Genomic DNA, 13,523 nt, shown 5'->3' with positions numbered 1-13,523 from the left:
TTTTTTTTGAGATAATCTTGCTCTGTCGCCTAGGCTGGAACACAGTGGCACAAACTCGGCTCACTGCAACCTCTGCCTCCTGGGTTTAAGCGATTCTTGTGCCTCACCCTTCAAGTAGCTGGGATTACAGGTGCACACCACCACGGTCAGCTAATTTTTGTATTTTTAGTAGAGATGGGGTTTTGTAACGTTGACCAGGCTGGTCTCGAACCCCTGGCCTCAGGTGGTCCACCCACCTCAGCCTCCCAAAGTGCTGGGATTACAGACGCAAGCCACCACACCCAGCCATAAAGGGTTTTTTCTTATAAATGTTTTAAAAAATATTTTTTATGGAGACAGGGTCTCGCTATTTGACCCAGGATGGTCTTGAACTCCCGAGCTCAAATAATCCTCCCACCTCAGCCTCCCAAAGTGTTGAGATTACAGGTATGAGCCACCATGTCCCGGTTCAAAATGCTATTGGTAAGCCAATAGATTCAAGCACTTATGCTACCATATAGTATAAGAAGTTTGTAATTTTTGTAGAGGCATATCTCACTATGTTACCCAGGCTGGTCTCGAACTCCTGGACTCAAGCGATCCTCCCACCTCAGCCTCCCAAAGTGCTGGGACTACTGGAGTGAGCCACCATGCCCAGCAGGGAACAATCGCTTTATGTATGTAAATACTCCATGTAACACATGAAAAATAAATGACATATATTTCCTTTTTTTTTTTTGAGACAGAGTTTCGCTCTTGTTGCGCAGGCTGGAGTACAATGGTGCCATCTCCGCTCACCGCAACTTCTGCCTCTCGAGTTCAAGAGATTCTCCTGCCTCAGCCTCCCAAGTAGCTGGGATTATAGGCATGTGCCACCAGCCTCGGCTAATTTTGTTTGTTTAGCAGAGACGGAGTTTCTCCAACTTGGTCAGGCTGGTCTCAAACTCTTGACCTCAGGTGATCCACCTGCCTCGGCCTCCCAAAGTGCTGGGACTACAGGCATTAGCCACCACACCCAGCCGGAAATGACCTATCTTTTCTAACAAGTTTTGTATTGGCCTGTTATTGTGATTTTAATATGGATTTCCCTAAGCCTAATGAAGTAAAGGATCTTTTCATGTACTTACTTGCAACACATATACCTTCCTGAGTGAAATTTCATTCAAATCTTTTGTCCTTTTTTAAGATAAGGGTCTTACTCTGTCACCCAGGCTGGAGTGCAATGGTACAATCACAGCTCACTGAAGCCTTGACCTCCTGGGGTCAAGCAATTGTTCAACCTCAGCCTCTCAAGCAGCTAGAACTAAAGGCTCCTGCCATCCCATTCACCAATTTTTTTTTTATTTCTAGTAGAGACAAGGTCTCCCTATGTTTATGTTGCCCATGCTGGTCCTGAACTCCTGGGTTCAAGTAATCCTCCTGCCTCAGCCTCCCAAAGTGCTGAGATTACAGGCATGAGCCACCATGCTCCACTTTTTGTCCACTTTGTTAAATGTGTTATTTCCTTATTTCCTTATTTTTGTTTCAAAATTTTGTGACAAGTCCTTCATCAGATGCAAAGATTTTCTCCTGATCTGTGGCTTGTCTTTCCATTCTCTGAACAATCTTTTGAAACCATAAGTTTTCAGTTTTCCTAAAGTCCAATTTATCCATTTGTTCTTTTATGGATCATGCCTTTGTTGCTACATCTAGGAAATCTTTGACTAAACCAATAGCATGAAGATTTTCTCCCATATTTTCTTGTATAAACTTTAAGCTTGGGGTTTTCAGTCCATGACCCGTTTTAGTTTTTGTTTTTATGAATGATTTGCATATTGATATACAATAGTTCCCACACTATTTACTGAAAAGGCCATCCTTTCCCCTCTACATTGCCTCTGACTCTCAAAAATTGGTTGTCGACATATGAGTAGGTTTATTTCTGGACTCTCCATTTTATTTCACTGTCTACCTTTATACCAATTCAAAACACTAGGCATGGCAACCAAGTGTTGGTGAGGATTTCACGCCAGCAGAACTGGAATTCTGCTGGCAGAAAAGCAAATGGTTCAACTACTTTGGAGAATAGTTTAGCTAGCTATTTATGTATGTATGTATGTATGTATGTATGTATTTATTGAGACAGGGTCTCATTCTGTCACCCAGGCTGAAACGGAGGGGTGCAACCTCTGCTGGGTGCAACCTCTGCTTACTGCAACCTCCACCTCCCAGGGCTCAAGCAATCCTCCCATCTCAGCCTCCTGACTGGCTGGGACTACAGAGGCAGGCCACCACCTCTGGGGAATTTTTGTATAGGAAAGGTTTGGCTATGTTGTCTAGGCTTGTCTCAAACTCCTGGGCCCAAGCTATTTGGCCTCCCGCCTCGGCCTTCCAAAGTGCTAGGATTACAGGTGTGAGCCACTATGCCCCACCTGGCAATTTTTCTTTTCTTGTTCTTTTTTTTTTTTTTTTTTTTGAGATGGAGTCTCACTCTGTTGCCCAGGCTGGAGTGCAATGGCACGATCTCCGCTCACTGCAACATCCGCCTCCCAGGTTCAAGCGATTCTCCTGCCTCAGCCTCCCAAGAAGCTTGGGATTACAGGCGTCCGCCAGCACACCTGGCTAATTTTTTGTATTTTTAGTAGAGATGGGGTTTCATCATGTTAACCAGGCTGGTCTCAGATTCCTGACTTCAGGTGATCTACCTGCCTCAGCCTCCCAAAGTGCTGGGATTACAGGCATGAACCACCACGCCTGGCCTGAGATCCTGTCTATTAAAAAAACAAAAAAACAAAAACACAGCCAGGCACGGTGGTTCACACCTGTAATTCCAGCACTTTGGGAGGTCAAGGTGGGCAGATCACCTGAGGTCAGGAATTTGAGACCAGCCTGGCCAACATGGTGAAACCCCGTCGCAACTAAAAATAGAAAAATAAACCGGTCGTGATGGCAGATGCCTGTAATCCCAGCTACTCAGGAGGCTGAGGTGGGAGAATCACTTGAACCTGGGAGGTGGAGGCTGCAGTGAGCCCAAATCGCACCACTGTACTCCAGCCTGGGTAACAAGGGCAGAAACTCTGCCTCAAAAAAAAAAAAAAAAAAAGACAATAAACAAATACTACACTCTAGTCAATGATATCCATTCTGAAGTGATTAAGAGTACCACTAATCAATTAATTTACTTTGAAAAGCATTAAAAAGTTAGATAAAATAATGGTTGGCTAAACATATGTGATAAAACAAACAGAGCAAAAAGATAACAGAACGTATAGGTATTGACTGTACAACTCTCAATTTTTCTTCATGTGTGACCATTTTCATAATAAAGTATTGTGGGGAGGGATTTTGGCAGACAGAAAAGGAGTGGAGGAGGCAGCTTGGGATGGTAGATGTGTTAAACAGGAGCTACAACAAAGATTTTTTTTAAAGTAGAATTATGGACTAGTTGTGGACATCCACGCACTGCACAGTAAGTATTATTATAAGAACATCCCTGGTTTCGAGACATTTCAGACAGAAACTACTTCATGCAGAAATGTCAGAGTGATAAACCAAAGTCAGGGAGTATGGCTGAAATCTTTGTGGAAAAAGTATGAAAAAGTAATGGCGGAGTGGGGGAACCAGGAACAAATAATGACTCTAAAGGCAAGAATATTTAAACTTGAAAACTGCCTGAGAATAGCCAGTGCTTTGTAAACGTGCACGATTTACAAAATTAAAGAAACACTTACTGACCCGATTACAATATTAACAAAAAAGCACTGGATGAGTGAAAGAATCTCACCAAATATTTCAAGCAGAATAGTTATTAATAATAGCATTCTGCTGTAGGGGGCAGTCTGGGGCTTATGTATGTTTCTACATTATCATTTTGATACTGTTTCACCCATACAGTTCTAACTATAAAGTCACTATTCATTGCCATATGTAAGGTAAATGCCTATGACTGATTTATTCAGACTTAGCTTTTTCAGCTTAAGTATTATATGACACAAATACTCTGTATTTCTCTTGAGTAATATCTTTTTTATTCCTAAAAGGGCCTAGACAGACTACTTCTGAAAGCATAGCCGATACACATAATAGCCACTTAACAATAACAATATAGTAACACTAACACTAGCATATTTATGAAAATAAATTTTAATGAGAACTTTAAGTATTTTTTACCTTTATAAAACACCCTGTCAAGAAAAAAATAATTTTCTTTGATAAACAATTCAATAAATATTTGATAAACAAAGAACCAAACATAAGAGTATAATAGGGAAGTTACCAGGCTGAGCTCTAGGAAGTGTCAAGAGGTCGGTACAGCTTGGGAAAAAAGAGGAAAAATCAGGGTCAACTGGTAATTCTTAAGTTAAACAAGGTCAGTGCACCCTCCCCTGCAATAAACATTAGTGACATACACCAGGTCACGTCTCAAGTTGAAAAATATCTTGCCAAGAAAAGTAGTATCACTACAGCTCTTCCTCTGGATCTCTTATCCATTCGCATGGCTTATTACGAACTAAGCTGCTTTTACAGTGGAAAATGTGAAATTTTTCAAATGAATCCAAATTTTTTTTAATTAGATCTGTCACCCAGAAAAAAATTGTAAATAATAAAGTAGGATTATTTATGCCCACCACCAAAAATAAACATTAACAGTCTACTAGCCTGTTCTCATTAATGTTCAACAGTTTTGCTTTAATTTTACATATTTTTTCAGTTGATCAGGAAGCATACCTTTTCTAAGACATGTTATATCACAATTTTCAAATATTCTTACAATCACTTCATAATTGTGGAATGTTCATATAATTTTGTGGAATAGTCACATAAATTCACAAGAGAGTTGACATCTGAATACAACGTATATTCCACAATCTAATTAGCTAAAAAGGACATTACAGCTGGGCGCAGTAGCTCATGCTTGTAATCTCAGCACTTTGGGAGGTCAAGGAAGGAGGATCACCTAAGGTCAGGAGTTCGAGACCAGCCTGGCCAACATGGCAAAACCCCATTTCTACTGAAAATATAAAAATTTGCCAGGCATGGTGGCACACGCCTATAATCCCAGCTACTCGGGAGGCTAAGGCAGGACAATCGCTAGAACCCAGGAGGTGGAGGTTGTGGTGAGCTGAGATCGTACCACTGCACTACAGCCTGGACAACAAAGTGAAATTGTGTCTCAAAAAAAAAAAAGGCATTATAAGGACCATTGAAAAAATGTAAGTATGATCTGTAGATTTTGATTTTTTATCACTGTACTATAATTATGTAAAAAGATCCTTGTTTTTTAAAAAACACACTGAGGTATTAAGTGAAGAAAAACCTTATTCACAACTACTTGTCAAACGTTTCTGGGGATAAACTGTATGGAAAGAAAGAGAACAGGATAAATGAGATGTGATAGAAATGTTAACATTTAGGGAATCTGGAAGAAGTGTATTCAGTAATTATTCATACTCCCATTGCAACTTTTCTGTAAGTCTCACAATTTTTTTTTCTTTTTTTTGTAATTGAGGTTCGTAGTCAGGCCCAGTGGCTCACGCCTGTAACGTTGGCAGTTTGGGAAGTTGAGGTGGGCGGATCACTTGAAGTCAGGAATTCAACACTGACTAACCTGGCTAACATGGTGAAACCCCTCTCCACTAAAAATACAAAAATTAGCCAGGTGTGGTGGTGCACACCTGTAGTCCCAGCTACTCTGGAGGCTGAGGCAGAATCACTTGAACCCAGGAGGCGCAGGTTGCAGTGAGCCAAGATCAAGCCACTGAACTGCAGCCTGGGCAACAGAGTAAGACTCCGTGTCAAAAAAAAAAAAAAAAAAAAAAAAGGCCGGGCGCGGTGGCTCAAGCCTGTAATCCCAGCACTTTGGGAGGCCGAGATGGGCGGATCACGAGGTCAGGAGATCGAGACCATCCTGGCTAACACCGTGAAACCCCGTCTCTACTAAGAAATACAAAAAATAGCCGGGCGAGGTGGCAGCGCCTGTAGTCCCAGCTACTCGAGAGGCTGAGGCCGGAGAATGGTGTGAACCCGGGAGGCGGAGCTTGCAGTGAGCTGAGATCCGGCCACTGCACTCCAGCCTGGGCTACAGAGCGAGACTCCGTCTCAAAAAAAAAAAAAAAAAAAAAAAATGAGGTTAAAGGAGATTTAAGTAACTCATCTAGTTAGTAAGTAAGTGCCAGACCCAGGACAAAAATCCTGGTTTATATAGATTCAAAAGAACTCTCACGCAGTGGCTCATGCCTGTAATCCCAGAACTTTGGGAGGCGGAGTCGGGTGGATCACCTGAAGTCAGGAGTTCAAGACCAGCCTGACCAACATGGTGAAACATACAAAAAATTAACCAGGCGAGGTGGAGGCAGAGGTTGCAGTGAGCCGAGATCACACCATTGCACTCCAGCCTGGACAACAAGAGCAAAACTCCATATCAAAAAAAAAAAAAAAAAGAACTCTCTTTCATCATGCAACGTGAATAGGTTATCTCAGAACACCTCTAACATTGGACATTTTAAATTGAGTAATTAACATCTTACTGGCAGGGCGTGGTAACTCACGCCTGTAATCCCAGCACTTTGGGAGGCCAGGGTGGGCGGATCACCTGAGGTCAGAAGTTTGAAACCAGCCTGGCCAACATAGCGAAACCCCATCTCTACTAAAAATACAAAAATTAGCCAGGCATGGTGATATGTGCCTGCAGTCCCAGCTACTCCAGAGGCTGAGGCAGGAGATCACTTGGACCCAGAAGGCAGAGGTTGCAATGAGCTGAGAACGCGCCACTGCACTCCAGCCTGGGCGACAGAGCAAGGCTCCATCTCAAAAAAAAAAAGAAAGAAAGAAAAAAACATTACCAAATAAAGCCACTTTTTATTACTCCAATTTAAGATTACTTTCTTAGCAAATACTTCCCAGAATAGGATTAATGAAAAATAAACATGAGGCCGGGCGCGGTGGCTCACGCCTGTAATCCCAGCACTTTGGGAGGCCGAGGCAGGCGGATCACAAGGTCAGGAGATCGAGACCACGGTGAAACCCCGTCTCTACTAAAAATACAAAAAATTAGCCGGGCACGGTTGTGGGCGCCTGTAGTCCCAGCTACTCGGGAGGCTGAGGCAGGAGAATGGCGTGAACCCGGGAGGCGGAGCTTGCAGTGAGCCGAGATCGCGCCACTGCACTCCAGCCTGGGCGACAGAGCGAGACTCCGTCTCAAAAAAAAAAAAAAAAAGAAAGAAAAAGAAACATGAATAATTTTGCTAATGCATACTACTGTTTAAAAGAAAAAAATTTAAAAGGGTCAGGTGCAGTGGCTCACACCTCTAATCCCAACACCTTGGGACGCCAAGGGGGACAGATCACTTGAGGTCAGGAGTTCGAGACCAGCCTGGCCAACATGGTGAAACCTCATCTCTACTAAAAATGCAAAAAAAGTTAGTCAGGTATGGTGGCTCACGCCTGTAATCCCAGCTACTGGGGAGGCTAAAACAGGAAAATTGCTTGAACCCCAAAGGCGGAGGTTGCAATGAGCCAAGATCGAGTCACTGCACTCTTGACTGGGCTACAGAGCAAGACTCTGTAAATAAAAAAGTCAGGCACGGTGACTGACGCCTATAATCACAGCACCTTTGAAGGCTAAGAGGGCAGTCACTTGTGTTCAGGTGTTGGAGACCAGGTTGGGCAACACGGTAAAACCCTGTCTCTACTAAAACTACAAAAATTAACTGGGGGTGGTGGAAGGCGCATGTAAACCCAGCTACTTGGGAGGCTGAGGCAGGAGAATCGCTTGAACCCAGGAGGCGGAGGTTGCAGTGAGCCGAGATGGCACCACTGCGCTCCAGTCTGAGTGACAGAAGGGGACTCCATCTCAAAAAAACAAAAAAAAAATTAGGTAGGCATGATGTTGCCTGCCTGTAGTCCCAGCTACCTGGGAGGCTGAGGCAAGAGAATCACTTGAACCCGGGAAGTGGAGGTTGGAGTGAGCTGAGATTGGCCACTGCACTCCAGTCCGGTGATAGATTCCATCTCAAAAAAAAAAAAAAGACCCATTCATTAAGCAAACTTTTTCCTAAGTAAATTCAACTATAAAAGGAGGACCTCATCTAAAAATTTCAAATTTTTCCATCACTGGACTGGATCAGTTTGTTGAATAAATTCCTATCAGAGTAAGTGTATTTAGGATCAAGCACTGAGTAGAAGAGATATCTGTCCGTTAAACCAGCAAAATACTACACTAACTTTATACTGAAAAATATAACGCAACAGTTAAATCTCCTCATTATGTCCCTTAACATCAACAGGGTACTTGGGTATAAACAAGTGATTATAATAAGCACTTATAATTAACTATCATAGTCAAATCAATCTGCAAGTAAGATAAACTGGATATAGTTTACTCACTTGTATATTGCCTGTGAAAAACGGTTTGCCATTCTAGTCAATAACATGTATATAATGCTTAATTTTGCACCAGGTACTGTGCTTAGCACTTATCTCACTTCGCTTAAAATAATAACCAAATTGAGAAGGGGCGAGTATTTAACGTTAAAAATTTTATTCAAATGTATCTTTGTTTTTTTGAGACAGAGTCTCGCTCTGTCGCCCAGGCTGGAATGCAGTGGCGTGATCTTAGCTCACTGCAACCTCCACCTCCCGGATTCAAGCAATTCTCCCTGTCTCAGCCTCTCAAGTAGCTAGCATTACAGGCACCTACTACCATGCCTGGCTAATTTTTGTATTTTTTTTTTTTTTTTAGTAGAGACAGGGTTTCACCATGTTGGTCAGTCTGGTCTTGAACTCCTGATCTCAGGTGATCTGTCCACCTCAGCCTCCCAAAGTAATGGAATTACAGGCATGAGCTACTGTGCCCGGCCTTAAATGGATCTTGATCATTAAAAGCCATTCTGAGATCCAAGCATTCTTCCTTGTGCTTTAAAGAAAAGGCAGATTTTTGTTTTTTTGTTGAGCCAAGGTCTCACTCTGTCACCTAGGCTGGAGCGCAGTAGCACCATCATAAGTGATCCTCCCACCTCAGCCACCCAAGTACCTGTGACTACAAATGGAAGCCATCATGCCCAGCTAATTTTTAAACTTTTTGTAGAGACAAGGTCCTCACTATGCTGCCCAGGCTGCTCTTAATTCCTATGCTCAAGCAATCCTTTTGCCTCAGCCTCCCAAAGTGTTGAGATTACAGACACGAGCCACTATGCCCAGCAAAGGCAGCTTTTTAAAGTCTATTGTAATTCAGGTATTTTACCACTTCAGACTATTAGTTCTCCATGTACCTTGGATTTTCATATTTCATTCCAAGGACACACTGAAATTAAGAGAAGGGAGAAAAGGGAGAAGAGATGGTGATGAAACAGCAAGGAAGGAGGAGGAAGGGAAGCAGAGGAAGGTGAAAGGGGGGGGGAGGAGGAGGAGGAGGAGGAGGAGGAGGAGGAGGCGGCGGCGGCGGCGGCGGCGGCGGTGGCGGCAGCGGCGGCAGTGGCAGCCTAACAGCTAAGAGGTACCTGGAAAAGGTTAGCATTAAAGAGTTCTCATGGAACACCATCCAACTGTACCTGAATCAAGTACAATACCTCTTTCCTTACTATTCTTCATTACTTAGTTTTTATTTATTTTTTGGGGGGACGGAATCTTGCTTTGTCGCCCAGGCTGGAGGGCAGTGGCGTGATCTCAGCTCACTGCAACCTCTGCTTCCTGGGTTCAAGCAATTCTTCTGTCTTAGCCTCCCAAGAAGCTAGAATTACAGGTGCACACTACTACGCCCAGCTAATTTTTGTATTTTCTTTCTTTTTTTTTTTTTTTTTTTTTTTTTGAGACGGAGTCTCACTCTGCAGCCCAGGCTGGAGTGCAGTGGCCGGATCTCAGCTCACTGCAAGCTCCGCCTCCCGGGTTCACGCCATTCTCCGGCCTCAGCCTCCCAAGTAGCTGGGACTACAGGCACCCGCCACCTCGCCCGGCTAGTTTTTTGTATTTCTTAGTAGAGACGGGGTTTCACCGTGTTAGCCAGGATGGTCTCGATCTCCTGACCTCGTGATCCACCCGTCTCCGCCTCCCAAAGTGCTGGGATTACAGGCTTGAGCCACCGCGCCCGGCCAATTTTTGTATTTTCTTAGTAGAGGCGGGGTTTCACAATGTTGGCCAGGCTGGTCTCAAACTCCTGACCTCAAGTGATCCACCCATCTTGGCCTCCCAAAGTGCTGGGATTACAGGTGTGAGCCACCGCACCCAGCCATTACCCACTTTTTAAATACAGGGTCCAAAATCCTAAAGTTTCCTACAAAAGAAAACATTAAATCATATGTTCTCCCTTAATTTCCTTAATTCTAAACAAGGCAAACAAGAGTTCCACAAAAACTTACCTGTACCACCTGTTTCTGTGGTTGCGTTGATTGTGCTGCTGAAATCTGTGTTTTTTCACGAGCACCTCGACAATGGTCACTGCTCACTGAAGTCATCATATACAGTATATACAAAATAATGTATGTACAAAATAGAAAATCTGCAAGAAAGTAGGGATGGTAAGCAAAACAATCATAGTAAAAGATAAGCAGGTACTTCAGAGAAAACAAGGACACTTACAATAAAAGATAAAAGCTCTCTGGAATACAAATTCTCAAGAAGCAGCCCGAGGATTGTACATTTTGCTGGTATCTGTTAAACCAATTCGACTAATGCAATCTAAAAGTCTATGTTTATGAGCTTAGCAATTCTAAACAAAAATCTCAAGTACCACCAATTTAAACCAGCAACCATTTTATCACTATATGTAGTCACTGTACATGTAGTGCTATCTGCCTCTTACTACTTGCAGTTGGTATTTGAACCCCAAAACAACATTGCATTTAGCCAAGATTTTACCTGCCAATATTTACCCAATTTAAAATGTGTCCAGAAACAAGCTATGCCTAAAAGCAAAAGTCACCCGTAAATAATAAATCTTTTTTTTTTTTTTTTGAGATGGAGTCTCGCTCTGTTGCCCAGGCTGGAGTGCAGTGGCTGGATCTCAGCTCACTGCAAACTCTGCCTCCGGGGTTTACGCCATTCTCCTGCCTCAGCCTCCCTAGTAGCTGGGACTACAGGCGCCCGCCACCTCGCCCGGCTAGTTTTTTGTATTTTTTAGTAGAGACGGGGTTTCACCGTGTTAGCCAGGATGGTCTCGATTTCCTGACCTCGTGATCCGCCCATCTCGGCCTCCCAAAGTGCTGGGATTACAGGCTTGAGCCACCGCCACCGTGCCCAGCCAATAATAAATCTTAAAGAAACAACTGTGTGGCCAGATGCAGTGGCTCACGCCTGTAATCCCAGCACTTCTGGCAGATCATGAGATCAGGAGATCAAGACTTATCCCAGCTAACACGGTGAAACTCCATCTCTACTAAAACTACAAAAGAATTAGCCGGGCATGGTGGTGGGCACCTGTAGTTGCAGCTACTCGGGAAGCTGAGACAGGAGAATTGCTTGAACCTGGGAGGCGGAGGTTGCAGTGAGCCCACTGCACTCCAGCTTGGGTGACAGAGGGAGACTCCATTTCAAAAAAAAAAAAAAAAAAAAAACACTAAGAGATAAACACACACTTTAGTCTAGGCCTACACAGGGTCAAGATCATCAATATCACTGTCTTCCATCTCGACATCTGTCGCACTGGAAGGTCTTAAGTGCAATAGCACACACGGAGCTATCATCTCCTATGATAACAATGCAGAGCCAATGATTTTTTTTGAGACAGAGACTCACTCCATCACCCAGGCTGGAGTGCAATGAATAGGGTGATCTCAGCTCACTGCAAGTTCCGCCTTCTGGGTTCAAGGAATTCTCCTGTCTCAGCCTCCTGAGTAGCTGGGACCAGAGGCACGCGCCACCATACCCAGCTAATTTTTGGTATTTTTAGTAGAGATGGGGTTTGGCCATGTTTGTCAGGCTGGTCTCAAATTTGCGGCCTCAGGTGATCCATTAGCCTTGGCCTCCCAAAGTACTGGGATTACAGGCATGTGCCACCATGCTGGCACAGAGCCGATGATTTTAACAATACATGGAATTCTGTTTTCTAGAACAGTCAGTTTTAGACACCCAAAAGCAAGCATTCCCATGATATGGAAAGATATTCCACTATTTGTAAATCTTATACATTTCAGGTTAATAAAATGACATAACATTTCTACGTATTTTGGATTTGTGCATCATAAAATTAAAATAGAGAAGACTAACCACAAATCATCATACTAATTCAGGTACCAAAGAAAATTGTGTCCCTGAAACCTATTTCAGCCAGAAAGAGTAGGACAAGCATTTTTCTGTGTTAGCTGCACTAATATTAACTTATTTTCTTAATAGCTTCATTAACTGGCTTGCTAAATAAAGGCCACAGACATATTATAGTACTGCCTTTTACATTATAATAACAACCAATTAACTAGAACGTCTCACAGGTTCAATACACTGGTTTAAAACTTTTTACTGCATTTGAATCTGTCTTTCCAGTTAGTATGAATACACATTTTGCATCCTTTTTCAGTTTAACATCTTTATAATTTTGTTGGTTTGGGTTTATCATTTTGGTTGTATTATAGAGAACAAGGTTAATTGTTTTGCCATGATTCCATTTATTTTTAGAGCATTCTCTCAGAAATGAATAAATGCATACAAATACACTGTTTTAAAACTGTGATGCATTTAAACAAATCTAAGGCATATCTGTATTTGAGAAAGAATCCATTTGATTTTTTTTTTTTTTTTTTTTTTGAGATGGAGGCTCGCTCCGTCACCCAGGCTGGAGTGCAGTGGTGCAATCTTGGCTCACTACAACCTCTACCTCCTGGGTTCAGACGATTCTCCTGTCTCAGCCTCTCGAGCAGCTGGGACTACAGATGCCTGCCACCACGCTTGGCTAATTTTTGTATTTTTAGTAGAGACAGGGTCTCAACTTGTTGGTGAGGCTGGTTTCGAACTCCGGACCTCGGGTGATCCACCCGCCTCAACCTCCCAAAGTGCTATAATTACACGAGCCACTGTGCCCGGTCCCATTTGATTATTTTTAAAATCACCTTCAGGCCAGGCACGGTGGCTCATGCCTGTAATCCCAACACTTTGGGAAGCTGAGGCAGGCAGATCACCTGATAACAGGAGTTCAAGACCAGCCTGGCCAACATGGTGAAACCCTACCTGTACTAAAAATGCAAAAACTAGCCAGGCATGGTGGCATACCTCTATAATCCCAACTACTTAGGAGGCTGAGATGGGAGAATCACTTGAAGCCAGGAGGAGGAGGTTACAGTAAGCCAAGATTGCATCACTGCACTCCAGCCTGGGCAACAAGAGCGAGACACCATCTAAAAAAATGAAAATAATCACCTTCAGCACTAATACTCTAATTCCATCTTAAGTATCTAAAGTGAAACATCCAAGCGGGGCAAGGTCGCATGCACCTGTAGTCCCAGCTACTCAGGAGGCTGAGGCAGGAAGATCACTGAACCCACAGTTCAAGTCCAGACTAGGCAACACAGCAAGACCCTTTTTTTTTTTTTTTTTTTTTTTTTTTTTTTTTTTTAAGACAGAGTCTTGCCCTGTTGCCCAGG

At 43.1% G+C, this 13,523-nt stretch overlaps 1 protein-coding gene across 20 annotated transcripts in view; it reads right to left on the bottom strand.

Moving 5' to 3' along the window:
* Nucleotides 1-13,523, bottom strand: part of UBAP2 (ubiquitin associated protein 2) — a 132,071-nt gene that overhangs the window by 91,020 nt on the left and 27,528 nt on the right. For 17 of the 20 annotated variants that reach the window (XR_012424631.1, XR_012424630.1, XR_012424632.1 and 14 more), the window contains one exon: nt 10,311-10,450. The exons of the other annotated variants lie outside the window; for them this stretch is intronic. Coding sequence is in view for 10 of the 17 variants with exons in the window: in XM_074017298.1 (XP_073873399.1) it covers nt 10,311-10,409 (99 nt within the window). In the remaining 7 variants the exon portion in view is untranslated. The remainder of the gene's footprint in view (nt 1-10,310; nt 10,451-13,523) is intronic. 20 annotated transcript variants of the gene reach the window in all.

Source organism: Macaca fascicularis, chromosome 15 (assembly GCF_037993035.2).
Source record: "Macaca fascicularis isolate 582-1 chromosome 15, T2T-MFA8v1.1".
Lineage (NCBI taxonomy): Eukaryota > Metazoa > Chordata > Mammalia > Primates > Cercopithecidae > Macaca > Macaca fascicularis.
This window is presented reverse-complemented; position numbering and strand designations above follow the sequence as displayed.